General features: G+C 35.1%; 13 protein-coding genes across 13 annotated transcripts; 7 read left to right on the top strand and 6 right to left on the bottom strand. All coding sequences in view use genetic code 12, as the record gives it.

Annotated features, from left to right (window-relative positions):
- Window positions 1-136: 136 nt before the first annotated feature.
- On the bottom strand, window positions 137-2410 carry RSM22 (mitochondrial 37S ribosomal protein RSM22; the record flags this gene model as incomplete). Its single annotated transcript, XM_710756.1, has 1 exon — window positions 137-2410. The coding sequence occupies one exon, from the start codon at window positions 2408-2410 to the stop codon at window positions 137-139; it is 2274 nt and encodes a 757-aa protein (XP_715849.1).
- Window positions 2411-2724: 314 nt separating this feature from the next.
- CAALFM_C105490CA (uncharacterized protein) lies at window positions 2725-3471 on the top strand (the record flags this gene model as incomplete). Its single annotated transcript, XM_710757.1, has 1 exon — window positions 2725-3471. The coding sequence occupies one exon, from the start codon at window positions 2725-2727 to the stop codon at window positions 3469-3471; it is 747 nt and encodes a 248-aa protein (XP_715850.1).
- Window positions 3472-3760: 289 nt separating this feature from the next.
- Window positions 3761-4882, top strand: CAALFM_C105480CA (uncharacterized protein; the record flags this gene model as incomplete). Its single annotated transcript, XM_710758.1, has 1 exon — window positions 3761-4882. One exon carries the CDS (start codon window positions 3761-3763, stop codon window positions 4880-4882), a length of 1122 nt encoding a protein of 373 aa, XP_715851.1.
- A 133-nt stretch (window positions 4883-5015) lies between these two features.
- Window positions 5016-6065, bottom strand: MTM1 (Mtm1p; the record flags this gene model as incomplete). Its single annotated transcript, XM_710759.2, has 1 exon — window positions 5016-6065. One exon carries the CDS (start codon window positions 6063-6065, stop codon window positions 5016-5018), a length of 1050 nt encoding a protein of 349 aa, XP_715852.2.
- An 834-nt stretch (window positions 6066-6899) lies between these two features.
- Window positions 6900-11198, bottom strand: KOG1 (ubiquitin-binding TORC1 subunit; the record flags this gene model as incomplete). Its single annotated transcript, XM_710760.2, has 1 exon — window positions 6900-11198. One exon carries the CDS (start codon window positions 11196-11198, stop codon window positions 6900-6902), a length of 4299 nt encoding a protein of 1432 aa, XP_715853.1.
- A 1148-nt stretch (window positions 11199-12346) lies between these two features.
- On the top strand, window positions 12347-14104 carry CAALFM_C105440CA (uncharacterized protein; the record flags this gene model as incomplete). Its single annotated transcript, XM_710761.2, has 1 exon — window positions 12347-14104. The coding sequence occupies one exon, from the start codon at window positions 12347-12349 to the stop codon at window positions 14102-14104; it is 1758 nt and encodes a 585-aa protein (XP_715854.2).
- On the bottom strand, window positions 12598-13092 carry CAALFM_C105450WA (uncharacterized protein; the record flags this gene model as incomplete). Its single annotated transcript, XM_710762.1, has 1 exon — window positions 12598-13092. The coding sequence occupies one exon, from the start codon at window positions 13090-13092 to the stop codon at window positions 12598-12600; it is 495 nt and encodes a 164-aa protein (XP_715855.1).
- A 542-nt stretch (window positions 14105-14646) lies between the features above and the next one.
- SPT20 (Spt20p) lies at window positions 14647-16902 on the bottom strand (the record flags this gene model as incomplete). Its single annotated transcript, XM_710764.2, has 1 exon — window positions 14647-16902. The coding sequence occupies one exon, from the start codon at window positions 16900-16902 to the stop codon at window positions 14647-14649; it is 2256 nt and encodes a 751-aa protein (XP_715857.2).
- Window positions 16903-17308: 406 nt separating this feature from the next.
- On the bottom strand, window positions 17309-17866 carry CAALFM_C105420WA (uncharacterized protein; the record flags this gene model as incomplete). Its single annotated transcript, XM_710765.1, has 1 exon — window positions 17309-17866. One exon carries the CDS (start codon window positions 17864-17866, stop codon window positions 17309-17311), a length of 558 nt encoding a protein of 185 aa, XP_715858.1.
- A 230-nt stretch (window positions 17867-18096) lies between these two features.
- Window positions 18097-18651, top strand: TRP99 (Trp99p; the record flags this gene model as incomplete). Its single annotated transcript, XM_710766.1, has 1 exon — window positions 18097-18651. One exon carries the CDS (start codon window positions 18097-18099, stop codon window positions 18649-18651), a length of 555 nt encoding a protein of 184 aa, XP_715859.1.
- A 186-nt stretch (window positions 18652-18837) lies between these two features.
- CAALFM_C105400CA (uncharacterized protein) lies at window positions 18838-19431 on the top strand (the record flags this gene model as incomplete). Its single annotated transcript, XM_710767.1, has 1 exon — window positions 18838-19431. The coding sequence occupies one exon, from the start codon at window positions 18838-18840 to the stop codon at window positions 19429-19431; it is 594 nt and encodes a 197-aa protein (XP_715860.1).
- Window positions 19432-19667: 236 nt separating this feature from the next.
- On the top strand, window positions 19668-21722 carry CAALFM_C105390CA (uncharacterized protein; the record flags this gene model as incomplete). The annotated part of the gene is made up of 1 exon (XM_710768.2): window positions 19668-21722. One exon carries the CDS (start codon window positions 19668-19670, stop codon window positions 21720-21722), a length of 2055 nt encoding a protein of 684 aa, XP_715861.2.
- Window positions 21723-21794: 72 nt separating this feature from the next.
- CAALFM_C105380CA (DNA-binding protein) lies at window positions 21795-26792 on the top strand (the record flags this gene model as incomplete). The annotated part of the gene is made up of 1 exon (XM_710769.2): window positions 21795-26792. One exon carries the CDS (start codon window positions 21795-21797, stop codon window positions 26790-26792), a length of 4998 nt encoding a protein of 1665 aa, XP_715862.2.
- Between the last annotated feature and the right edge of the window lie 209 nt (window positions 26793-27001).

Below are 27001 nucleotides of genomic sequence, written 5' to 3'. Positions count from 1 at the left end.
AGTAGCATTAAGTAGGGACAATAAGCAATATTACAGATTGATTTATAATTGCAATTTCAAAATCCCTTTATACCCCCTTTATTATATTTACATCAAGTTGAGCTATATCTATTTACAAATACTATATCATATTTAACTAATTACCATCAAATTTACTTGGATCCTCTTCGAATTGTGCTTGTCTAGCTTGTTGTTTATATTTCTTAGACAGTTCCAATTGAGATGCCATAACTTCAGTAGCGAAAAACCCATCTTCAAACTCTTCAACACTAGTACCAACTTTTTTCTTCCAACGTTTTCTTTGTTGTTCCTTTTTAAATGTCTTTTTAGAAGTTTTGTATAATACATCCAATTTATCTTTCACAGCTTCTGGAATTTGATTTTTAATAGTTCTGGTTTTCCTACCTAATGCCCAAGAATCTCCCAATTGACTTTTTCTAGCGTCATGATAGGTTTGTTTCCCCAATGATTTTGGTACTTGCCAAGTTTCAACGTTACCTTCAGTTGAACAAACAGTCAATTTAACATTTCTTTTCAATTTGTTTGGTGTGGCAATTATACGTGGCCAATTAGTGATATCATTTTCATCAATTACATTATCACTATATGATCTGAGATCTTCAATTTTTTTAATCGTTTCCAAATCATTGGCACTTCTTTCAACAATCAAATAAGAATACGACCCCACTTCAGTATCACGCCCCCCAGGTCTACCACTTCCAGCTAAACGTTTTACAGCGTTTCTGGAAATGGAGCCAATTCCATCTTCAGCTGATTTATCCCAACGAATAGCTAATTTTTTCCCCTTTTTCAATTCTATAACATATGGTGGTCGAGCAACAATTTTGGAAAATGAACAAAAATTCAATCGATGTCTATGATCAGGAATCTTGTAATATTTAGGGTCTCCAAGTTGTAATGGGCATTTACGATGGTGTGGACATGGTGCAATCACTGATAAATGATAATCCACTTTATCATACATATCTTCACGTGGAGTATTAACATCAAACACTTCAAGCTCTTCAGAATCTTCGTTTTCAAATTTCAATTCTTCTTCAGATACAGCACCAAATTTTTCATTCAATTCCTTCTCGAAATCTTCACCCAATTCACGAGCTTTCTCCAATGCCTCTTGATAATCTAATTTAGCTAATAACTCTTTTTCAAATTCAACATCTTCTTGAGTAATAAACTGATCTTCTTTTTTCATTTTCTGTGGTTTACCTTTAGAACCTTTAATATATGGTCGAGGAATTTTACCCAACTCTTGTGGATAAGATTCTGGTCTAATCATAATCTGTCTAGCACGGGCAATAGTTTCAAAACCTACAGAGTTACCACGTTCGATCAACACTAAATGACCACCAGGTGCCAATAATGGCAACACCATATGAATATTGTCATCAACATCTTTAGGAAAATTAAATTCTTTTGATAACAATGAAGAATGAATGATAATCAAATCATAATTCTTAGTTACTGGTAAAGTGTCTCTCAATTTTGTACGAATATGAAGTCTTTTAACATCAATATGACCCACATAATCATTTTCTTCTGAGCTATTCTCTTCTTCTTCTTCAACATAGTCTTCCTCTTCTTGCACTGGACGTTGATCTTTCTGTACAACATTCTCATCAAGATTTAATTCCTTACCTGAATAATTTTCATTCAATTGTCTTGATAAAATAATTTTTGCCCTTTTCTTCATTTCATTATTTTTTCTACCAACAATATATGCTTCTTTTTCTTCAGGCACCCATTTATTCCCCATAATTTCATTTAAAGCTACAATACCAGTAGCTGGACCATATCCAATATCTAAAATCCTTTGTGGTTTAAATTTATCTTTGCCAACTCGTCTTTGTAATTCCGATAATACTTGCTTTGCATGACTATAATCTTGTAAGAATAACGCGGCAATATGAGCATTACAATCCAAAGGTGTTGATGGAGCTTGTTGAATTTGATTTTTTTGTAAATTTTGATATATGTGGGCAACTCGAGTACGTAATCTTGCTGGGATAGATAATTTGATTATATTATTTTGTATAGTTTTGGCTATACGATGGGGTAATTCTGTGATTGAATGGTCTATTTTACCTTCTAATGTACGATCATCTAATCTTGCCTCAGCAGAATTTTTCCCCTTGATAAAAGTTCCATCAGGATTTCTAAAAGGAGACATTTCCTGTGGTGGTAATACCCCTTCTGATTCAATGTGCCCTTCAATTTGTTCTGGTGATAAATAATTCTTCACGATATCTTGTGGCGATCTATTTTCTTCTATTATAAAATCATAATCCTTGTACTTATTATCTGATGGTTGTGAATTACTATAGTTTCTAATAATGTTTATACATCGAGATGGTAAATTTGAATGCCTTAGTATTAGGCTACGTCTGTACATAGTATAGGTATTATGGTTGTTAAAATAGTATGAGATGAGGAAAAGTTTAGAAATCAATAATCTTTTTTTTTTCACTTCCTTCCTGTTTCCACTTTTGTGTCTTAAAACCAAGAACTTAACTTTTACAGCAAATAAGAAATAGTGAGAAAGTAAAAAGAGAAAGAAAAAAAGACAAGACAAAGACCACCCAGACCAACCAACCAAATGAGAAACAACGACAAAAAAAAAAAGTCAACCGAACCTTGAACAATAGAAGAACAAATTTCATCAATTCTTAATCCCCATTTCCACACTTTTAAACCTCATAGGCAATCATGTTTAAAGGACTTCATTTACTTACTCCAATTGTCACAACTGGTGCGATCATAGCCATACCCACATCCAATCAAATGATATTCAATGAATCTACCAGAAAACGTAGTTTCTACGAGGACGATGAAAATGTTGTTCCAATTCCAGGAACAGTTACTCCAGCACCTGCTACTGAATTAGAAACTTTGGGATCTAATAGAATCATAGATGGCATTTCCGTGCGTTCTACACAAAGCACAGAAAACTTGTTCAAATCAGTTAGAAAATTCACTGAATCAACCGTCGATAGTTTAAATTCTTGGGCTGATCAAAAATATCATCAGTATAATAAAACCGAAAGATCGGTAACAGATACCGTGAGCTCATTACATAGCAAATCAGAAGATCTTTTACCAAATTCATTATATATTCTTGTTGCTGTTTTATCTGGTACGATAGCTGGAAGAACTCGTGGGGTTGTAGCAAAAATTACCTTGCCAACTGTTTTTGGATTGACTGCTTTCAAATATTTTTTGCCTCAAACATTTAATAACACTGCTGGATTCTTTTGGAAATTAGAAAAAGAAAATGCCCCTCAAATAGCCGCTCAACAAGAATCTGCTTACAATAGTGCTGTGGGTTTGGTTCATTCAATCGAGGAGACTACTGAAAGTGGGAAAAAGAGTATCGAAAATGGTACTAAATCATTGAAAAAATCAATTGCCAATATTACTGGTTTGAATCTTGATGAGGAAGTGTCCAAGAAATAAGACAATTAGAAGAATCGAAAACAAGGAAATGTATACTACATATATATTCAATTGAACAGCCACTATTATATATACATATATATTCACTTTTTTTGGTTTAATACGTAGTAGTTTTGATTTCTGAGAGTTGGTTGATAAAATCTCATCCATTCTTAGACCAATTTTTTTTTTTTACAAAATTTACAGCCAATTTTTTTTTATAACTGGCGGCAAAGTATTCATAATTTAGGAAAAAAAGAACACCATCCCTGTTATTACAAGGGTAGCTTGAAATATCAATTGATAGAAAATGCCAGCAAATGGCTCTTTTGAAAAGATGAGTCGACCTGCAACCGCGTTTCAAAAAGTACTAGACAAAGTTGGATCAGTTTTCAGCTCAACCGAAACTTCACGACTGCAACACGATAGCCAACTTGATGATAAAGCGACTAATATATTTAGTGTTTCTTCACAGAAACTATATCTGAAACTTAGTAAAATGTTGAAAATAGAAACCAGATCCAAAAATTTAAAGATGGAATTGTGTAATGACTTTGGTGTTTGGGGACAATCTATACCAAACCTAGAGAGCTCGGCATTTGTAAAAGAATTCAGCGCTTTATTAAACACACAAACAAATAATCAAACTATATTACAAGAGAAAATGGAAAGACTTAAGCTAAGTTTGTCGTTTGTTAATGAAAGAGAGAAAAAGCAGAAAGGGTTAATAACGGCAAAACTTAAACTAGAGAAACAATTAAAAGAGGCTAAAGCGAAGTTTGGGCCAAATGCATCAAACACAATATTATTAAATGAAAAAGCAGAAGAAGTTGATTGTAATTTGCAGGTTGTGGAGCAGCAATACATACGGTCAATCATCAATGATTTGAAAGATGCTTTAATTGATTATGCATATTCCATGAGTGCTGCCGCTAGAAAAGCAGAAGATTCAAGTAGTAGTTTTATCCAGTACATGACTGCAGTAGAAAACGATATGGTTGCTGGAAGCATAGAAAACGATTTTGTCCGATTCTCACCCAACAAATACTCAAAGTTGCTGAAACGGAAAGAATCCAAATATCAACTGCCCAATTTACTTGATGGAGGTATTGTGGGTTCCGGAGTTCAACAATTGAAAGTGAAAAATTACAACTTGCCAACACCCCAGTCACCATGTCCGGAATGTAAGAAAATGTCGCCGTGTATACACACGGACGGAGCCAAAGTCATACAACCTTCACAAAGGGACAATAATCATCAACAACAGCATCAACAAGTGCACCAACAGACCCAGTTACGCACGTTCTCCCAACCAAATCGAAACTTTACAGTGAACTTGCAACATCCATCTGACGACAGTCTTGGAAATGAAGTACCACTATATACTACAAATCGAGAAAACTCAATGCCATTCAGCGACCATTGGAGTTAGCCAAATTATAATTGATTTATATATGCATATAAATCTCTATATATATATATTAAAATATGATAATTATGTACATGCTCATTTTAAAAATCTATAGTACCCAAATTTTTATAATGGTTTGTCTTATGCTGATTTTTTAATTCGAGTTATTTCCATTCTTGAAAAACTTCTTCCCCACTTCATAAGAAGATATCATGATAGCACACGCTGGGGCAATTTTCATTACACGAGGACCAAATCCAGCATATAATGCCCCCATTCCTTCATTCTTGTAAATCTTATATAAATATTTGAACATATTTGGATGGGAAATTTTCTCGTTTTCTTGCATTGTAATTTGTATTCTTGTTTTGCCGACATCGAATGGATTAGTGAAAAAAGCTGCTATTGTTCCTGATATAGACCCTGATAAAAACGAAGTGGCAAACACTTTCCAATCATCAATTCCACCTCTTGTTGGGTTATTAAAGTCAGTCTTCAAAGTTCGAGCGAAAAAAGCTTTGAAATATTCATAACTTGACCAATAGATCCCAGAAAATGGTACATCTCTCCACAAAGTAATGCCCAAACCTTTAAACATAGTTCTAACACCATCCTTCTTGACAGCTGCACTCAGATCTCTTAATAAATTGAATAATATATGCGATGCGGATTTCAGATCAGTAGGTATAGATTGCAATCTAGTCTTGATCAACTCGGCTGGTGCTACAAAGGTTGCCAGCAAAGTTCTAGCCAAAGAACCACAAAATAATGGATTCAAAGGATGGTTGCTTATTGGGGAATGATCTCTGATATATTCATAACCTGTGAAATAAATGATATTTGACGGAACTGCCATCAATAAGGTCAAAGATAAGCCTCTCCATAAAGTTCGAACTCCTTCATGTTTCGCCACTGTACTGAACCCCTGAAACGTTGAATATATACGGGTGCAAGACTTAGCAGATTGACAATATTTATCATGTATCCAAAACAATTCTGGGGCCATTTCAACAGGAACCTTTTGCTTTGGGAAATTATGCTCTGGGAAATGTAATTGACAACATGGCTGTTCTTGCGGTAGAATACTTTGTTGTTGGATTCTTATTCTTATGACATCGAATGGAGTGACCACAAGTGATGTCACAAGCGAGCCAGAACAGGCACTTATCATCCTTTGGGAAAAGGAAATGTTTTCTTCTGCCATATATTCTATAGTATTCTCTTTTTGATATAACACCGACAACTCCTCGAGAAAAAAAAAAACAGAGCCACTATAATCCAACTATTAAGTTTATTTCAAATAAATTGGGAAAACAGAAATGTTATTTATAATAAAAGGAAAAGAAACAAAATCTGTGGTTTTAAAAAAAAAGTCTGTTATATAATTCACCTTAATGACAAATACAAATTGAAAAATTATTAACAGTTTTTTTTTCACATCTACTTTTGTTCGCATAACCACTACTTTTTTTTTTAGTTAGCAACAATCGTAAAGCATGACATAAACATCAACGCCACCAAATACGTCCAAACAACTAGTCAGAATCAAGGACAACATAGAAGCTGACATGAATAGACAGTTTTAACCATACGTGGTTTAAAAAGCCGAACCCATAGGTTTTTCAAGAAAGGAATAAGAAACTTCTCATGTGTTTTGGTCATTTGCAGTCATTCCTCAACGATAAATAGCAATTTACACGTTTTACAACCTAGTAGTATTGGCCACAACCCTTACAAACCTAAAGCATACTTGGATCAGTCACATATAAACGGAGTACCCTCCAGTAAAGACGCTCAGTGTGTTATATCACCCTTTCCAATATGTAAAAGTTGTCATATCGTACATTCTTTCTCTTTCCCGAGTTTAGGGAATAAGAAATCTTACACAAAAATAAAAAGGTATAATTTAAACGAAGAGACCGAACACCACAGAAAAAAAAAAGAAGAGGTACACGCGGCATAGACAAGCGAACTTACAATGAAACTTAATATCATCATGACTAGTTTTGTTCTTTTCCCCTATACAGCTATAATTCCATCAATATTCAACAACTGTATCGTTACAAGTATATAAATTGATATGGCTATTTTGGTTATAGTTCGTTGCAAGCATCATTCTATGAGGATGGAATGTAGTACTTGACAAATAATTAAGTGATCTACCAGAGGATCCATTTGGATTATTCAATGTTGTCAAGCATTCACCTGCTGTGGACCATATATCCACAGTTTTAAGACCAGTCATCAATATTGGAGCATGTTCATGGACATCCATAGTCCGCATAGATTTGTTTTGAGTGGCATAGGTCAAAACGGGGTCTTGTAATCTGAGATCCCATATGTTTACAATCCCGTCCGAGGAACCACTTATCAACTCCCTAAATCCACCTCGCTGCATGTGGACATTTCTAATAGACCCCAAACCTGTATAGTTTGATTGTTGTAAACCAGGGTGTTGTTTGCTTGGTTTCCATGTCATGACCATGGATTCACGAGAATCTAGTCTGGTATCATAAACTCGGATACTACCATCATCAAAGCCAGCAATGAAAATATCACCCGCCACTTGATCAGAAGTCAATGATGTGATCGAAGACGACGATCGCGCTGGGATATCCAGTAAACACAACTCACGTGGAGCATCCCATATTCTAATTATTTTAACGTCACCACTTACTAGTAACGAACCTCTTGATTGCTGCCATTCTGATACCAAACCCGTACTTTTCGAAGTCAACAATAAGTCAGTCAACGCTCTCCATCCAGTAACTAGCTCAACTCGTTTTTCTTCATTGAAGCCATCTTCGTCTTTGTCATTAGAATCACTGTTCTCATAATTATGGAAATTCTTATAAATCTTAATCACACCATCAGAAGAACCAGTCAACAATAACGGTGAATCATCTTCATTTAGAAACTTTATGTCAGTAATTTTTGTCCCAAAAGGATTACCGTTTGAAAATTTTTTGACAATTTGACCATTTCCCCAATCCCAAACGGTCATATTATCTTTCTCATCACTTGCAACTAATATTTTTTCAAATTGTGTAAACTTTATACATTTTGGTTGCGTTATATTGTTAAGGATCTGAATATCTTTATTCCATTCTCCCCTCAAAGCCATCTCCTTTTGTGGTTGAGTTTCTTGAATAATAGATTCATTTCTATTTCTTCGCCATAAACGTTTTACATACTCTTTAGAACCTGGTTCATCAATTTCATTTTTCGACATTTGCGGTTCCTGAAAATATTCACAACTATACTCGAAAAACCCAGATTCAAATGGCAATTCAGGAGTCTTTGACAAATCCCTTTTCTTAAAAAATGCAGTTTTCGGTATATATTCACTTCCATAATTTGATTGAACTGGACCAGGATTCAAGATTCTTGTGAAACTATTCAAATCGTTTTCTTCGGTAATGTGGAAACTTTTGAAAAGCTTTGAAACGGACAAATTTTTAATCTTTGATGTAATGGACTCAGCATCTGAATCATCCATATTACCTTTAATGTTTCTATTGTTACTGTTGCTAGTGATATTGTTAGCAGAAGCCGATCGGGTTGTTAGTGACGATCCATCGATTAACAAAGTATTTCGTCTATTACCAATAGAGGCACTTGAGACTAATCGTTTTTCACCCAATTGCCTATTAACAACCGGTTTGGTTGGCTTGAAACTTTCACTGATGTTGATAGTTGATTTGCTTAACAAATAATCTTGCATCTCTTTTACCAAGCCTGATAACTCACTTTCGTTCAACTGTACCATGACATAATCTATCAAGGTTTCAGCCAATTGCTTCACCTCACAGTGTGGATCTTCTGACAATATCAATAATGCTTTCCAGACTGAACTGAATATTGACCCATACGCAGGTGACCTTTTCCTGAAATCATTCAAATAATTAGGATTTTCAATCAATACAATTTCTTCTTGCAACTGGTTAAATGCAACAACTAAAAAGAATTTTGCATATGTTTGAACAAATTTATTAATGAAAAATACCAACTCTTTTCGAACAATAGGCGAGCCATCACCCAAAAGACCAAGCACTGTATTCGCTAATTTCAAATCTTGTTGTCTAATTTCATCTTTTCTTAAATCATTGGTGTTGACAGCAACAGGGTTAGTTGGTTGCTGAGGAGCCAAATGAGGAGGGTCAGAAAGATAAGTGGTCAACGCAACAAGAATCGACGTCCTCACCTCAGGTATCGGATCATCAATCAAATTCAACAATTTGGTGATATAATTGTTTTTATAAATCACCCATTTACCTTCAGGATGTCTATTCCACAATTGCGATAATAATAGATTACACCATTGTCTAAGTAACGGATTATCACTGGTTTGTATAAATTTTAGACAATTGGTAACAATTTCTGAAGAAAAACACAACCTTTGCCCATTTTTAAAGTCCTTGATAAACAAGGTCAAAATAAATGCACTCATTGCTTTATGATCATCATTAATCAACATAGTACCTGTGTTAGTAGTAGCTACATTACCATTCACCCCCACATGATTTATTGGCGGCGAATTTAGGATCGAGTAAAAATAATTGTATCCCTTATCCTTGCATAACTCTTGTTGAGTACCCTTGTAATCAACTGCCATTATTCTGGCCCAAATGAAAATCAACACCGGCTTCAATTCTTGTGCAGGACTCTGCAATAAACGCAAAACGTATGGAAAGATACCAATAGACAATGATAAATAGACTGCCCATGGGCCAAGATCTAAAAATTGAGATAATAGAATTAATGCTCTTAACCTATGCACTTGTGATAATAATACTTGCAAAACAATTGGTAATTGTTCAGGCGGCGTTTTCGACGATGGACCTTCAAATTTGAGCCAAATCTCAAATGCTGTCAATTGCTGCTCAAAGAATGTAGTGTACTGAACATTTCCCAAATTTGGAAATAATGCCGCCGATTGAGACCCATTGGCTTGTTGTTGTTGGGCAGAAGACACAGAATCCCCTTTAGTGGAGCCATTTTGAATGTTACCTGCAAGTGGCATTGAAACTGTTTCTTCTTTGGCACTTTTCAATAATCTGGAAAGAACTTGGTCTATGGCTAAATCCCACGAATCCCAAATTGGATGAAACCTAACCGAATCAGGCAACGGTGGATCACTTATTGGATTACAGTTCAAATGTGGCATGATTCTTTTAGCTAATAAAAAATTTCTGAACAATGCAGCAACCATCAAATCTTGTCTGAATAAACGCTTAAAGATGGGTCTAGTCAAAGAGGTCCATGCAATTGTATCTGTAATAGCGGTAAATATCCAATTCAATTCCCCCAATGGCGTTCTCCTATCATTTAAATTACCAGGAATAATAATATTCCCTATTGAGTTTCTAGGTAATGCGTCATAGTACCCTTTTTTCAAAGAGCTTTGAATAATAAACCACCTTATACTTACATCTATAGGACTTGTTAAACAGCATGTAAACAAATCAGCTGGTAGATCAGGACTCATAGGTAACAATTCATTACTTTTACAAGCTGCCAACTGTATGCAATCAAGATAGGCCGAAGTGGGCGAAGGTGCACTTTGATCGTGGTTCCCGTCGTTATCATCATCTATACGCTTTTGAACAAACTTTTTGAAATTGTGAACTATATTCCCAGCACTATTACAGTCATAGACAAATATCACGGGGGCACCTAGCCATGTCTGCAAGTCATACAATGATATAGGAATGTATTGGGTGTAATTTCTATTAAAGACCCATATTTCTCCACTAGCGGTTGGTTTAGGTACACCATGACCGTTATAGTGAAACAAGATCCTTTCATCTTTCGCATTTCTTCTTTGAGTATTGCAAAACCTCTTTACGTCCTCAACACAGGGGTCTAATGACTGGCGGTACCTTGTTTTCGATGAAATGTTTTCGTATTGTGTCTGAAGGTTTTTCCCAATATTTTCTATTGCTTTCTTGGTATCATTAAAAGTTGTCGGATCACACCATGACTCAAATCTAGCACATGGTGAAGGTTTTATTACATCCGGTGGTGCTACACCCAAATTTAAGCATAGCACTAATATTGCATTGATGGTCTTTTGTCGCTCTTTCATGACTTTCCAATCGGATATAGGTTGATAGTTCTTAAAGTATTCAGCGGACTGCTTCATTTCTTCTGTCAATGGGTTCCCATTTGTGTTTTGACGTTTATCATCGAAATATATGTAAAAAGTGTTTGCTAATGAATTTAAGAATTTTTCAGAATTGTAATCAATGTCAAACCCATGTCTCATTTTGTCATTTAGAGGTTGTTGCGGAGGTCGCCTTGAAAGAGATGTGTATAATTCTTGTGATGATGACATGATGATCGCGTAAGGCCCAATAATGTTGTTTTCGCATACAATCTTTTAAAACAGACAAACAATCTAGTTCTTGGTGTATATCGAGTGTTAGTGGGGATTATTGTAAGTGACCAATTGAACAACAACGAAATAAAGAAAGAGAAAAAAAAAAGAATTGAAAAAAAGCAAAGGAAAAGAGATTGTACATAGAGAGTCACGTGACACGTTTTGTTTCCAAATATAGTTGCAAAGTTATGAATAACAAATCTTACTGGTTCTGAGAAAACTGTGACTTATCCATCCAATAGTATCAACTACATGAATAAACTTTCTTTTAGTAAGTAACGAGGGTGCAAATACAAGATTAAGAAAATGTCGCATAAGTTGAAAAGACTGACTATGATATCCATACAACTTTCAGCTCTTTGCATTGTTAGTCAGCTGAACTCTCCCGAAGTAAATATGTAGACCAAACTGGCGAGATTAGTATAGACAGAATAGAAGTGCTATTCTTTTAGTGAAACATGACGTTTCCTCTTCTTTTATTTTTTTTGCCTTCTTATCAGTTAAGTTAAGTTAACATATTGTTTGAGATAACTCAAGGCTCGAAAGAAAAAAAAAAAAAAATCAATGACCACCCTATAATTATACAATACAAAAAATCTATGATAAACTCCTAAGTCTAGAATTAGAAATATTTGATCAAAAATACCAGTGAAAGACAAATGTAAAGACAGTATTTGGATTCAACCAATACATAGTTGATGGTATTGCTTTTTAAGTTCATCTTCTATATTGGAGGAATGTCACTTTGATAGAGTGAGTTGCAATCAAGGGATTTTCTTCTCACTTTATTGTCAATCTAATCCGCACAAACAAATCCACTAGTTTCATTATATGTGTAGTGACAATAATAGTAAGTAGTGATTCAGACTAAAAAAAAAGTTGTACAAAACTGAGAAACGCACACACACACTCCCCCCTTGGCCCTAACTATACTTATCAACTACTAACCACAGTTTTCCCTATTTTTTTTTCTTTCCTTTCTTTTACAAAATAAAAATCCTTATCTATTCTTCCTCCTCCTCCTATTTTTTTTGTCTTCTTTTTATTTAAAGTTCTTGGAGTTTTATTTCAAATCTTTTCATCTTTAATATTATCTAAAAGCTATGTTCAATTCAAAAGTGAAGCAGGAGCCTGTCAAAAAGGCAACACATATCAATGATTCTAGTTTTATATCATATTGTCCCTTGACTTCAGATGAACGTGTTGTATCGTTCCAAGATGGTCAATCTGTAAGTATTAAAAGAGCTTCAGATAAACACGAGGGTAGATTTGCTAAATTGACGAATTTTTATTTCAAAAACAACCACTTATCAAAGGAACACGCTAAGATTAGATATGATCAGCAACAGGGGTTTTATATCCAAGATGCAAACTCTACATTTGGAACCGTACTCAATAACGAGAAGGTGTTGATTGCTGGTGTTGAACATTTGTTGAATACCAATGACACCGTTGGATTAATAATGTCCAAGACGTCTCTGCAGATTAAGAAAATTACCCAAGAATTTGTTTCTGCCAATTCAACCGACAAAGAAATAAGATCGATCCCCATAAGCAAGTTTGATAATCCTACCATTGTCTTAAATTTTAGAATAGAGATCAAGGATTCGGTTTTAAAACTTGTTCCAATTGAAAGGGAAGAAGCTCGGGCTACAATTGATGCTAAAACTGGCTTAAAATCTATTCTTACAGACCATACAAAATCTTTGATCAATGTAGAAGAGATTCCCGACGATACTGAATCGAGTGATAATGAGGTGGAAGTAGTTGATATTGATATTGTTTCCAATCCAGTTACGAAAATTGACAGCGTGTGCTCTAATGGACACATCTCAGATGACCAAATCATTGAAATTGATATATCAGATGACGAATTAGTTTCTGGAAAACAAACCCACTCCAAGGAAAACAAAATTACCGAGTCTGATTGTATCGGGGATGGCAAAACTCAAAAAACTTTGTCAAGAAGCGCTTCTGTTGAAGAATTAACACCTACAAATCGAGTTGAAAGCCATGCTTCAAAAATGATTGTAGAAGTTCCATCTTCGGAGTACGAGGATGACGAGTCCGATGTTAATGAGATCCTTGAGAAAACCGAATTCAATTGGAAAGAACAAGTTTCAGATGAAGTATCAGATAATGACTCTAGTGGAGAATCCTTAGATTCTGAACTATCAAACGATGGTTCGAGTGATGAATCTTCCGATTCAGTTACCGTGAATGATATTAAAAATAAACAAGATGAAATTAGCATTTCATCTGATGAAAGTGAACTGTCAGAAGGGGAATGTGGTGATTGTGATCAAACTGAAGGTGATAATAGCAACAGTGGAAACCACGAACCATTCTATCCCGTTTGCTACAGATTATGGAAAGATGATCGTGGCTCAAAGTACTATAATTTGCTCGATAAGCATGATGACGCTGACAGTGATTCAGAAAGTGAACTGGATACAGAGTCCACCCTTTTTGGTAGCAATTGCGATGAGGTAGATGATATCAAAATTGCTGAAGATAATAAACTGGTCGACTCCAGTTCAATAGATCTCAGGGACGATTTTGATGAAATCACGTCTCAAGATCAGTCGAGCTTCAATGAAATTAGTTTTCCCCGTAACTTTTGCTTATCCAGGAAAAGAAGATTTGACGAACTTGATAGCTTTGATGAATTTGGACGTCATACACCTATAGAATATTCTGATTGTGAATTTTCGAATCAACCTCCAAGGAAAAAACATGCAAGTACTGAGTCCAAGTGGAAAACAATTACGAAAGAGGTTGGTAAAGGTTTATTTTATGTTTTTGCAACAATTGCAGCACTTGGAATTTATGGTAGTTCTATTGCGAATGAGGAAAGTTAATTTTACAGTATTTTTGGAGTAATTATATCATTCAAGGATATCAGATTTCAATTATTTAAAGGTTTTCATGGAATTTTTGTTATTGTTATTTTTTTTTTTTTTTTGAATTTATTATCAGTAAAACTTAGTTGGTTTATTGGCTTTTTTCAGTTTTGGTTTTATGCTCAACACTAGCATATATTGGTTTGGATTTCACTATTGGTTGTTTTTTTTTTAATTCTAACTCTCTTGATTTTTATTTTATTTTCACTTTTACTCTATGGTTTAGTTGTATTCACAGCTTGGATTGAAACCGTTTTATTATTCCCACATTTGGTGTCTTTTGTTTATTCCAGTTTTGGAATTTTAAATATGTAGTTCCTTGATTATTTAGTTTCCTATTTTGTTTTAGTTGTTTCAGTTCAATAAATATTACCGTTCTTTTCAGATTTAGTATTTATTAATGGCAAGATATATTTACATCTAAAAAACTAATCAAAAAATTTCATAGTGTTTGCTGAATCATAAGCATAAAATACAAAGGCAAACTTCTATAAGTTACATCAATTAGCAGGCGCATTTTTCTTCTTCTGATAGGTTCTTTTCTTTTTAACTTCTGGCGATGTCGTAACAGGTTTGGACTGCTCTGACGTAGATGGCAATGCTTGATTAAATTGTTGAGTTTGGGGGGCGGCTTGATTCGATGAATTATTTTGATTACCACCGGAGGAATTAGAGGCTTGCTGTTGTTGTTGTTGTTGCTGTTGTTGCTGCTGCTGCTGTAATCTTCTCTTTTGGTGAATTAGCTGCAACTGTTTCATTCGTTGAAAATAAAGCGGGAATCGTTGAAATAATTGCTGTTGTAAGTTCTTCGCTTGTTGAATTGCTTGTTGTTTTTGTTGTGGTGTCAATTGTTGGCCCGTAGGGGTAACTCCAGATTGGCCCATCATTGCAAGTGTAGCCATATTCTGTTGGATTTGCTTATACACTTTTTGTTCTTCAGGTGTCAATGAATTCTGGAATATCTGTTGTTGCTGCTGTTGCTGAAGAGTCTGTTGGGGATTTTTCTGTTGTTGTTGCTGTGATTGTGACTGTTGATTGTTATTCAAACTTCCAATTTGCGGTTGCAGTGCTTGGGAAGGTTGTTGAAGACTACTTTGATTATTCATCGTGGGTGTATTTGCTGTACTTGTAACATTAGACCCATTAACCACCAGTGGACCCGACAATGAATTTTGTCCCTGGACAGGAGTCGGGCCTGGAGTTTCGGTTTGTACTTTTGCTTTTGCTTGTGCCTGGGCTTTTGCTTGAGCTTGTGCTTTGGCTTGTAATTGTTTTTTTGTCTCTTTCTTCGCTCTTTTGGGCGCAGGTTGATTCTGAGCAGCTGGAGATGAACGCTTTGTCGGTTCAGTGACAACAGGCGAGTTTATGGTATTCTGAGGAGCCAATTGTTGACTGGGTGGTACCAGATCACTTTGAATGGCATTTGCCTGGGCCTGAATCTTTGCTTCTTGTTGCAACTTCTCAAGTTCTCTTTTCTTTCTTATTTCCTCTATTAATCTCAACCTCATGAACTGTCCAGTAGCTCTAACCAGATTTTGTGGTATGGTCGGAATAGGAGGGTGAACAGAAGTGGGCGATGCCAGTGCTTGATTTGCACTGGTGCCATTTGCTTTGTCTCCTTTCTTGCCTTTGGTATCCGTTGTCGATGCCCCGTCAGCAGTAGTTTGTTTTGAAGACTGAGAAGCAGCTGATGCAGTTGTACTTGTAGGTGTAGGTGTTGCAGCCGCTGTTCCTGTTGATGTATTAGAGGTTCCAGTTAGCGAAGAACCTGGCAATGCCGAAGTACTTACAACCACGAGTCGTTTATCCAGACAATCATCTGGACGTTTATGTTTGTTAGATAATAGCAACATAAGTTCTTCGTATTCCGAAGATTTGTGCAACACCATTTCGTCTTGATGAATTTTACGACGAGGTTGTTCAACTGCATCTCTGTGTTGAAATTTAACTTGGTCAATCTCTTCGTCACTGTTTTGAGACATATCGCCAGAAGGTTCAGGTTCAGGTCTAAGGTGATCGTAATTATAAGGATTCAAAGGAACTGATAAATTTAACTCTCTATTTGTTGCTGTCAAAATCTCAGACTCCATTTGTAAAGATAAATAATCAGTGAATCGATGGAGTGCCGAGTCTGTATGATAAAGTAAATCGTAATAAATAGAAAGGGAAGTTGGTCTCAACAAAGTTCTATATGTCCGGGGCTTTGAAACAACCATTTGTTGCTTTTTGTCTTGATCTTTGGATGGAGACGATGTTGATCTGTTCTGTAAAACAGCTGTTTTAACCATATTTCTGTGATCATAAACTTGTAATATTATGCATCCATCATACGGTCTAATAGCAAAATCTTTGATTAATTCACACATTTCAACGGGAATTTGCTCTTTCAAAACATGCTTCATAAAATCTTTAATCATGGGCGAATCCTTGGGAATTACTTGGGAATCTTGAGAATTGTTAAATCTGTAATGCGTTTCAAAAATATGTAAACTCATGGATGCTGGATATTTGGAGTATTTTTTTAAGATCTCTTCCGAAGTTGAGGCAAAATGGTAATTTTGAAGAGCAGTTCTGTGTTTGAGTTGCTGCTGCTGCTGCTGTTGTTGTTGTTGTTGTTGTTGTTGCTGCTGCTGCTGCTGCTGACGGATTAGATTCTGTTTTCCACCCTGATTCTGAGTCAGTACTGTTGTACCATTAGATATAGAGTTTCCCACAGTTTTGGATGCAGATCCACTCAAAACTTCAGATTTTATCATAGTGTAATGTCAAAGGTAGTCTTAATGAATCTATTTAATATGACTATTTGTTTATGATTGACTAAAGCTCTTTTTTCACAATTGTGTCTTCTAACTTTAATGAAATTCTAAAAAAAAAACTCAGCTGAATGATTATATCTTGAAAATAAGATAACAACTTCGTAATCAGTGATTGATTGGATCAATATTCTAGTAGTCAAATGCACCACTTGTATTTGGAGTTGTTGTGTTTCGTTTATTTGTAGAATACATGTATCTTGCAACGAAAAAAAAAAAGAGTCTCGAAAAAAAAATCTATCTTCCAGAATACAAAATCTAATCTGCGTCAGTTTGGTAAGTTATTAGAGGAACTTCTTACAATAAAAATTACTTTGATAACAGTATTTATTTATGGGCTATATATAATTCAGCTTAAGCTTGCCTCTGTGTTAAGACAGAACTCTATTGATTTAAATAGTTTGATTCTATCGCTTTCATTAAACACCCATAAACCGTATATTTCACCTAAAAGATTTCTTATTATGATTAAGTTGTCATTCAATTCAACGTCCATTTCCAGAATCGAAGAGTCATCTAAACCATTTGGAAAAAACTGACTGCTGATTTTGTTTGGTAATAAACCCAATGAAAAACATTCTGGGTTGTTTCTATTCAAAAGTATGAGTCCATAACAGAAAAGGTTTTGCAAATCTCTATAGCTTGGTGCAGTTGCAGTGGATGGAACTTTAAAATCTCGAACATAAAGTGCTAATGTTCCTTGAAAATCTGACTTCACCCACTCTTCAGTTTCGTCATTGAAATTGTACAAGACACAATGAGAAGTGTTGCACAACAACTGTTTAATAGCAGGGTCATATCGGCTAATGACATTGAAATTTAGCGTGTTCGTGTACAACCTAAGAGCTTCATCCCTTGTTATCTGTTCTTGTTTAATATCTGATGCGTTCCTTACCTTTGACCCCATTGCATTAATCGTTTTAAATTGTCAGTTTAATATTATTTGTTGTGGTGAAAATTGTCATTAGCCAGCCTTTGATTTTTGAAGCTCATTATTTTTTTTTTGGTGATCTGTACACACCCTCTTACACAAGCAAAGCGGTGGTTTCTAATATTTTATTCGCCACAGTAGAAATCTATTAATTGGTTGCTATTTTCTTTTATGGTAGAGAAAACCAACCAATCGATTCTTCAATAATGTTTTCATTCACCAGAGCAGTTCCAAAATCTCAATTGAGATTTACAGTCAGAAATTCATTCAGAACTTATGTTTCCATTGGTGATAAGGTTCCTGCAACTCCAGTTTTCGAAGGTTCTCCAGGTAATGACATTAATCTTGCTGAAGAAACTGCTTCCGGAAAGACAATTTTAATTGGTGTTCCAGGAGCTTTCTCCCCAGCATGTTCAGCTTCACATGTTCCTGGATATATTAAAAATATTCGTGCCTTCAATGACAAAGGCTACCAAAGATTCTTTGTCGTTGCTGTTAATGACCCATTCGTGACAAAAGCTTGGGGTGAGCAATTATTGGAATCGGTAGCTGGTCAACAAATAAGATTTTTTGCTGATTCCACTGGTGCTTTTACAAAGGAGCTCGACTTGTTGTTTGATGCCAGAAAAGCATTTGGTAACGAGAGATCTAAAAGATACGCTTTAATCATTGAAGATGGTAAAGTCGTCAAAAGCTTTGTTGAGCCAGACAACACCTCTGTCGATGTATCTGCTGCACAAAAAGTCTTGGAAGAAGCTTAAAATTATCCCATTGCTGTAAGTTCATACTACTATTATAGCGAATGATAAATACAAAAGGAGAATAATAATCCCCAGAAAAAAAAATTTTTTATGCCAAAACAATAGCGAGAATTTTCAATTTTCCAATCAAATAAATCCCAAACTCTTTGATGTAGATGTCCTTTTTTTTTTCTTCCATTTTGCAACATGTTTAGAGTCACCAATACTTGTAATGGGATCAAATCTTTTTTGCCAAGTGAATTTCTTAAACTATATCCGTATCGTTTAAGATTCTATTCAACCAATGATCTGTTTTCTAAAGATGAAATCGACAAATCAAAGAAATGGCTAGAATCCTTCACACACACCCAAATTCCTACACACTTGTTTGATATTTCATATAGTAGATCATCAGGGCCCGGTGGGCAAAAAGTCAATAAGACATCGTCAAAGGCAACGGTATCACTAGAGCCGGGGTTGTGGTTGGACCCTCGCATTTGCTTTTGGATTCCTCAACCAATTCAAGCACAACTAAAAAGCAAGGGCATACGCTATGAGACCAAAGGAGGTGGGTTGTTAATACAAAGTGACACTAGTCGTAATAGGGAACACAACACCGAGCTATGTTTTCAAAGACTTGTAGAAGAAATCAAATCAAAAGTATACTTTGCAAGTGAAGTAAGTCAAGAGGATAAAGAAAAATGGCAAGAATTGGAAGAGGACTATAAGGAACGTAAAAAATTTAACAAAAAAAAGCAATCTGATAAGAAAAAAAACAGATCAAAGAAATTTGATTGGTAACTATTTAAAGTATAGATTGTAAATAGTAAATAATTTTTGGTTATAATCAAAATGTTAATAGTTAGAAGACGATGTTCAAAGTTGAACTACAAATGGGACGAGAAGTAGAAGAGGAAAAAAAAAAGTGTTCATAGTGATTTGTTTTGATGGAATTGTCTCAACTTTTTATTTTTGTTGTTGTTTTTTTTCTTTATTCCTACTGAAAACAAAGAACCAAAAACAACCAGGTAGCGAAGATGGCGGTGAATGGGAATTTCAATGACTGCATCAACTCATTTTCTGATGAAGTTCAAACTACAGTCGAAGACATTTTACAAAATAGCGATAGAGACTATTTAATGGAAATTCCAGATGACTCTTTGTTCAACAACGGGAACATACAATTCAAAAATTTATTGGATGATATAGATTTAGATTATAAATTATCACCAGACGATAATGCAACAGACCAAGTTAAGTCCCAAATTGAGAACCACAATACCAACATTGCTAATAAGTGTAAAGAATTTGTTGTTACATCCACCTTTTTAAATGTGATCAATTCAAGAGTTCAAGTATTTGTAGAATCTGATATGGCCGAAGAGGCAAAGTTTTTTAATGCAATTGCATTGATTTTGGACTTTGAAGTGTCATTGTTTCTTAATGTTGATCCAATTTTTAAGCAAGTTTATTATGATAGTATTCTGAAAATTACAAAACAATTGTTTCTTATCTCAACGGCGGTTATCGAGAAATTTTGGTCCTATTTGGAGACAAGGGTTCCCATTATTTTGAAAAAGTTATATCAAAATACACCTTCCGAGAGAATGTCATTGTTGGAGATGTGCAACCATTTGACTGATAATTTGATTGTGAAAAATAAAGAAGGACAGAGAGACTCATATAAAAAGGATAGTTTCAACGACCGGTTTCAGGCTAGAGTGAGGTTTTTTATAACAAGCATTTTAAACTTTGAAGACAATACAGGATTGAACAAGTATTTTCATGTTTCCGATAGAGCTTCATCTAGTATCCAAACTAAGGATCCTTATTTGGAAGATCTTCTTGAGATACAGAAACTTTTCAACAATCCATTGCAATATTTGAAAAGAGAAAACCAAAAAAAATTAAGAGTACTTGTTGGGAAAGTTGAGAAGGTAAGTAAAGAATTATTAATACAAGAAAATATTTTCAGATCTTCACATCCATCATGGGACCAGTTTCTTATTTTACCACCGAAATCGGAAGCTGAGAAAGATTATTTGACAGAGAAGTTTTCTAAATCGTCATACGTTCCTGAGAACTACTTTATTTCGTTGTTTCAAGAAAATGATAGAAAACAACAAGCGGAAGATGCTCAGATGTTGAATGAAATAATGAGAAAGCCTGTGGCGAGAATGCAATGCATTCAGCTGATTTATGTTGTTGCACATTTTTTTTCAGAGTTATCAGTTAAAAATAAAAACCAGTTTTTGAGTTCAATACATGCACCTCCTAATATCAAACATTTCGTGGATGGTGTTTTGCCCGATGATATTGTATCATCTTTTGGTAATGTGAAAAAAGATATAATGCATACTCTTAGGGCGACTGATCCACATTGGTTGTTTCTACTTCAACATTTAACAATATCGGAAAAGAATTGGTGGAGTTGGCTTACTTATGGAAAAAACTCTAAAACTAACAAGTCGTTTTTTTTCGATAAGAACTTAACGTCGGACGATATTCATAACACGGAGGACACGTTCAAGAGCATTTACCCATATAAAGATAAAAAGTATTTCAATACCTTTGTGACTCCTCAGGTTACTAGAAAGATGAAAATTCAACGGGGGTTATCTCAAATAGAACGCGCTGATGTGTTTTCAATCAATGATTCCAAATTTGAAATTGACACTATAGACAACGAACTTTCACAGACAACTGACGTCAACAATAGAAATGAGCTTTTGGAAAAGAAATCATTACTTACATGGAGAGTATTAAGAGAGCAAAGATCATCTGACTGGTTGAAAGCCACCCAAGCTTTACGAGCTAAAGCAGTTTCAGATCAAGAAAGAAATGCTGATAATGAAACAAAGGAAGACGATTCAGAAGGTATTGCTAAATCTCAAAAAAGAACTTTGACTGAGTCTGTGGATGATGATTCACCTGAAGAAAAGAAAATAAGGTTAGATGAACAAATTAATAGTGAAAATTCTGATGATGTATCCGAAAAGGATCCTCAAAATCATGTGATTAGTGAAGCCAATGATGCCAGCGCGGACAGTGATGGTGAAAATCATGATGCAGTTGATGTGGACATCAAGTAGCATGATATTTAATGCCGTTGGATGCGTCGTCTGAAGAGCGTCTGTATGCATGTATATTAAAATGGCAGTACAATGCAAAACATATGTAGAAAGCAATATTTAGTAGTAGAAAGTGTATATATGCTACCAAATGCGAGACGCGCTTCATTTGAATTTTTTTTATTTGCACAAAAAAAAAATTACTCTCCAATCCTGAAACCTTTTCTCCTTGGAACCAGATCATCCAGAATTTTTACACACGGATCAAAAACGACCTCCACCGTTTTTGAAGAAAAAAAGTCGACTTATAGATACCAGCAGTTGATATTTTTATTTTTATTGGGTTTCCTTGATTTTGTTAAAAATTGCAATAGCCTTTTCTTTTTGTATGCAAACGAAGAATTAAATTACTTGAGACTGTTGAATATGCCACCAAAAAGAAAGAAGCTCCTGAAGGAAACGAAATTAGCGCTGCTTTCGAAGAAACAATCACCTATTGTCACGACGAGGAGAAGAAGATCAGCAAGAAAACTATCACATGAGAATAAAAACAGTCCTTCACGGACTCAAAAAATTGAAGATGACATTGGTGTTGATACTCAAATGTCAGAAGAGATAGCGAGCTCTTTGAATTCCTCACCTATAAAGCAAATAGATAGGCGCCTGAACAATTCGACTCCTACCAAAAATACACTTTCCTCGTCTCCAATCAAAACCAAGAAAAGCGTTGCATTTTCAGATGACCTAATATCAGACATCCCTAGCACACCAGACCGAAACCATTCTTCTGGTCGTTCGATCCTAAAATCATGCAACTCTGAATTTCAAAATAGGTTAGTCGATCCGAGTAACACTTCATTATGGCGGAAAGCAAATGAAAATGTGTCATATGGTCCCAAAAACCCTGATTTTTGGCTACAGGGAACTATTGTTCAGTTGCCCCCAAATTCACCAGATTTGTACCATTTGATTGAAGGGTGTATAACTGTATTGCAGGATGCGTCTTTTGATAAGAGGTTTGAGGTATATGCCACATTGAACGGTGTATATAAAACAAACTCTGGTTCTGGTGCTGTTAAGTTGTTTAGCTCCACTTTGGAAGATTCTGTGCTAGCCAGTCCACGTAAAAATCGATCCACTCCGAGTCCACTTAAAAATAATAGTCCTACAAAGAAACAGCGAGAAAGCCTGTATGTTGCATTACTAGCTGGTCAGATAATAAAGGATATCGAGGCAACAGAGGATTCGTTGTTCGACGATAACAAAGACAAAGAGAATAGATCCCCTACAAAAAATGATCCATTTCGTATAAGAATAGTTAACCAAGCAACCAAATTAATGAGCTATTTTATTTTAGATCAGGAACTTAACAAACTAATATCGCTCCACAACATCGACTGGCTATATCATCATGCGTGTGTAATGCTTACACATCCAAAGGCGTCGAAGGCGATCATATCTGCATATTTAGTAATCATGAAAGAATGCAAGCTAAGTGCCAAAAAAAAGAAGGCATTATTTGAAACTGGTGATTTGGCTGAGAAGATGTTATTTGCATTGATCAATATGAAAAGGTTCCCAAGTTCATCATTGGTGTCGGAGCAATTTATGTGTTTTAAGAATTTTGTGAATCTTTTCCCCGGTATAATGGCCAAAAATATCTCCCATTGGTTTGGAATGTTATTATTAAATATTTGTGAAGTTGGTTCACCGTTTTACTTGAAATGCTTTTCCGTCGGGGTTCATTGTTTGTTAGAGGTGGCTAAGGCTTTTCTAGATAACCGGAAAACAAGAGCTTATGTAAAATTGTTTTTGTCTTCTCCCTTTTCTTTTAATATCAAATCGATGTCAAGCAGTGAATCGATTGTAATAGATTCAGATTCCAACGATTCTCAGAGCCAGAAGGTGGTAGATATAGTCTTGTCGAAGCTTCTGGAACTAATTCACGATGGCCAATTTAAAGAGGCCATGGATATTTGGGTTGCATTAACGGTGCTCGTTGGGTATTCAGGGGAATCCTTTGAAAGGTGGGAACATTTGAGTAAATGGTTGCAAATCACAAAACTTTGTTTCAACTCGCAGGTACCTCAAGCTAGAGTGTTAGCTTTGAGTTGTTGGAAAGCGATAATTTTTAATTTGTGCAGAAATGATTTGGATGAAATAAGGAAAACATTGGATCCAGTAATGGGCCATTCAAATATTAAAGACAAACAACAACAAATCACGACTGTCATGAAGCCAAAAGTGAAGCTTCTCACCTATTTGTTTGGTAGTTTCAATGCTGCGGAAATGGAGGATGAAGTTATTGACACATTACACAATCTATTTGTTGCCATATTATATTCAACAATTAATCCCCTTGTTATAAAACTGCGCACGAAATACTTGCATATCCTTTGGGATAAAGTCTTCCAATTTGTATTTATTAACTTTTACTTTAAAAAGGATGCTTCTAACGCCCGTATGAGCCAATTAGGCTTTGCGGTTTTGTCTAAATTGATTAAATCTGCTACACCGGTGAATGAGAGAAACTTCAATGAGGTGCGCTGTTTGTCGAACGAGCCTGTTTCAATTAATGAAGTAAATTCGTTGCCGCCCAGGTGGATCTATTCCAAGTTTGATAAAATAATGCAGAATATGATATTAATATTTCTTCTGGAAAACTTGCATGTGGAAGATAAAATTGGGTTTTTTATTGCCTTTTTGGCAAGCATAAAACCGATAGTTAAAAACGAGGCACTGGTTTCCCCTACTACATTTGACATTATTGATAATATTCCTATCGTCTTGAGTCACCTTTTCAAGACAAATACGCTTTCACATGATTTGGCTATCAAATTAATTGTAAACTTACATGACACTTTTACATCGTCTTTATTGGTGAGGAGAGCAAATAAGCAAGATGAGATTGATACAAGTAATAACATCTATCTTCCTGTGCTTGCTAATTGTTCAAAGAGTTTGTCGAAAGAAAAGTACTTGGAGATTTTTCAGTTAATAACTCAGTCACTTTCTCATAAAAAAATTCTTGTATTTATTGCTGATTATGTACAGCTGGGTCTTAAAATGGAAGATGTTAAAGCTGTAATTTCTGATATTCTTGCCAAACGAACAGTGGAATTATCCAGTGAAGAATTAGGATTGTATGGGGAGATTTGTCAATATTTTGATACAGGGTTTGAGACATTTGTCAAGAAGTTAATTCAAACAATTGTCGTTGTGTCTGATTCAGAAAAAATGTTAAATTGTTTTGAAAACTTGAATATTACTTCCTGGAACTATTCTATCGTCATCTTTCTTTTATTATTGTTGAAAAATGCTCCTAATAAGCACATTTTTCAATTTACCATAAATTTGATTGAAAAGATGATGAAAAGCAATTTCATTGCAACATTAGAACTTTTGACAGTACAAGACTTCGAAGCTGAGATTTTTCCATTGATGGACCAGATTTATACAAATTCGTTGCAATATTCTGGTGAAACGCTCTTCAAAATCTGTCTGCTCTTGAAGGATTATTTGGAATACAAGTTAAAAAATTCTGAAAATCACGAGCTAGTTGACAGGTTACTTTTGGGTTGCTACTCGGTCTTGGGTATTGATGTGAGTACCTTGATACAAGATGATTATTCAAAATATCCTAATTTCAAAATTGAATTGGATAAAAGAAATCTGTGCATTGTTAATGGAAAGATAGTTGTCAATCACTTACAGAAAAGCCAGGAATCAGACGACAAATCATCCCAAGAACAAGAAACTAGTGTACCAACTGACTCTGATAATTCTTTGGATTTACAAGTGGATTCAAATATACAAAAGGAGCAAGATGTTAGTGAAAGTAACGAATATGATCAAAGTAACATACCTGAATTGTCAGCTGATTCTTCTACTTCCATTCTGGATATCAACACTGTGGATACTGTTAATAAAAATATTGCAACTGAGATAAGTTCTAAAAGCAATTTACCAGAGGTGGAACAGGTTTGCAAAGTTAATGATATTATTGTGACTGATACTGAATGTGCTAAGGATGAATCTAAAGTTCAGCCCACAGAAGAATTTGAAAGTGTTATTCAACGTAATGAAGGAGGGCTTGGTCTTACTGTTAAACTTACTCCAGTTAAGAATAGATCAGCGATTGAGACAGTATCTCCTAAACAAGAATTCATTGTTAAAATTGTGAAGAAGAAACCAGAGGAACAAGTTCAAGAATCTTCCTCCAGTGCTAAAGATGATGATGAAATATCTGACATAGAAACGAGTTCAGTTTCACAGGGAAATGGCAATGGTATCATTGAGCAACCAGAAGTTCTGTCATCAAGAAGTTCCAACGGAACACTTGTAAGAAAGAGAGAGCATCCAGAGGAATCATTAGCCCCATCAAAGAGATCAAAAGTTTGTGAGAGCACAAATTCTGCTGAAGATGGGTTGAAGGTTACAAAAACACAGTTGAATGCAAATGAAAAATCATTACCATTGGACGATGAAATTGCACTTGAGAATAAACAGGGAGAACTAAAAATGAGCAAAGTTGATGTGGACTTCAATGGGCAACAAGGAGAAAATATTCAAGTTGATTCATGTAACTTTTCGAGCATTAATAACAATTCTCTGGACCCTAAAACATTTGCAGAATCTATTGTTAGTACTGATGGTGAAGAAAAATCTGAGAATGGTGAAATTCCACCAGCCAAGGAACTCGATATTGAATGTACTACATCGCCTGATTTAAAGAATTCTGATAATTCAGCTATATTAGAAACCAACAATGATATCAACAAGAAAGATACAGAGGAAGAAAAAGAGAAAATGAAAGAGGAGCAATATTCGATGGTACAAGAGGCTCCTTCGTATTTTTTGCCATTAAAAGAATTTGAAGAAATCAAATCTAAAAAAGAAATTGATGATGACTTTGAAAATTCAGTGGGATACCGTTCAAATGGAATTAGCAAGTCTTACAGTCCGATGGACTTGGTTGATTTACTTTCTACAAAGTCTGATGCTGAGTTGGCATGTATAACAAGTGACGAAAAGTACGAAATGGAAACCAAGTTGCTAAATTTGATGGTTCGTTTAAGAAACTTAAAATAGAGTGCTATGTATTTATAAATCAATAGTCTGTATTGACAAATTCAAAGTGTAGGTTCCCACAGCAAGAGTTGAAGTTCTGTGGATGTTCGTAGAAATTCCAACGCGGGATCTTAATTTTCCCATATTCTGACGATATTGTGTTCTAATATTCCCCTCGCCCTACTCCCCCCTACCAAACTATTTATTTACTTAATTTTTTCCATCTCCCT

Source organism: Candida albicans, chromosome 1 (genome assembly GCF_000182965.3).
Source record: "Candida albicans SC5314 chromosome 1, complete sequence".
Classification (NCBI taxonomy): Eukaryota; Fungi; Ascomycota; class Pichiomycetes; order Serinales; family Debaryomycetaceae; genus Candida; species Candida albicans.
This window is presented reverse-complemented; position numbering and strand designations above follow the sequence as displayed.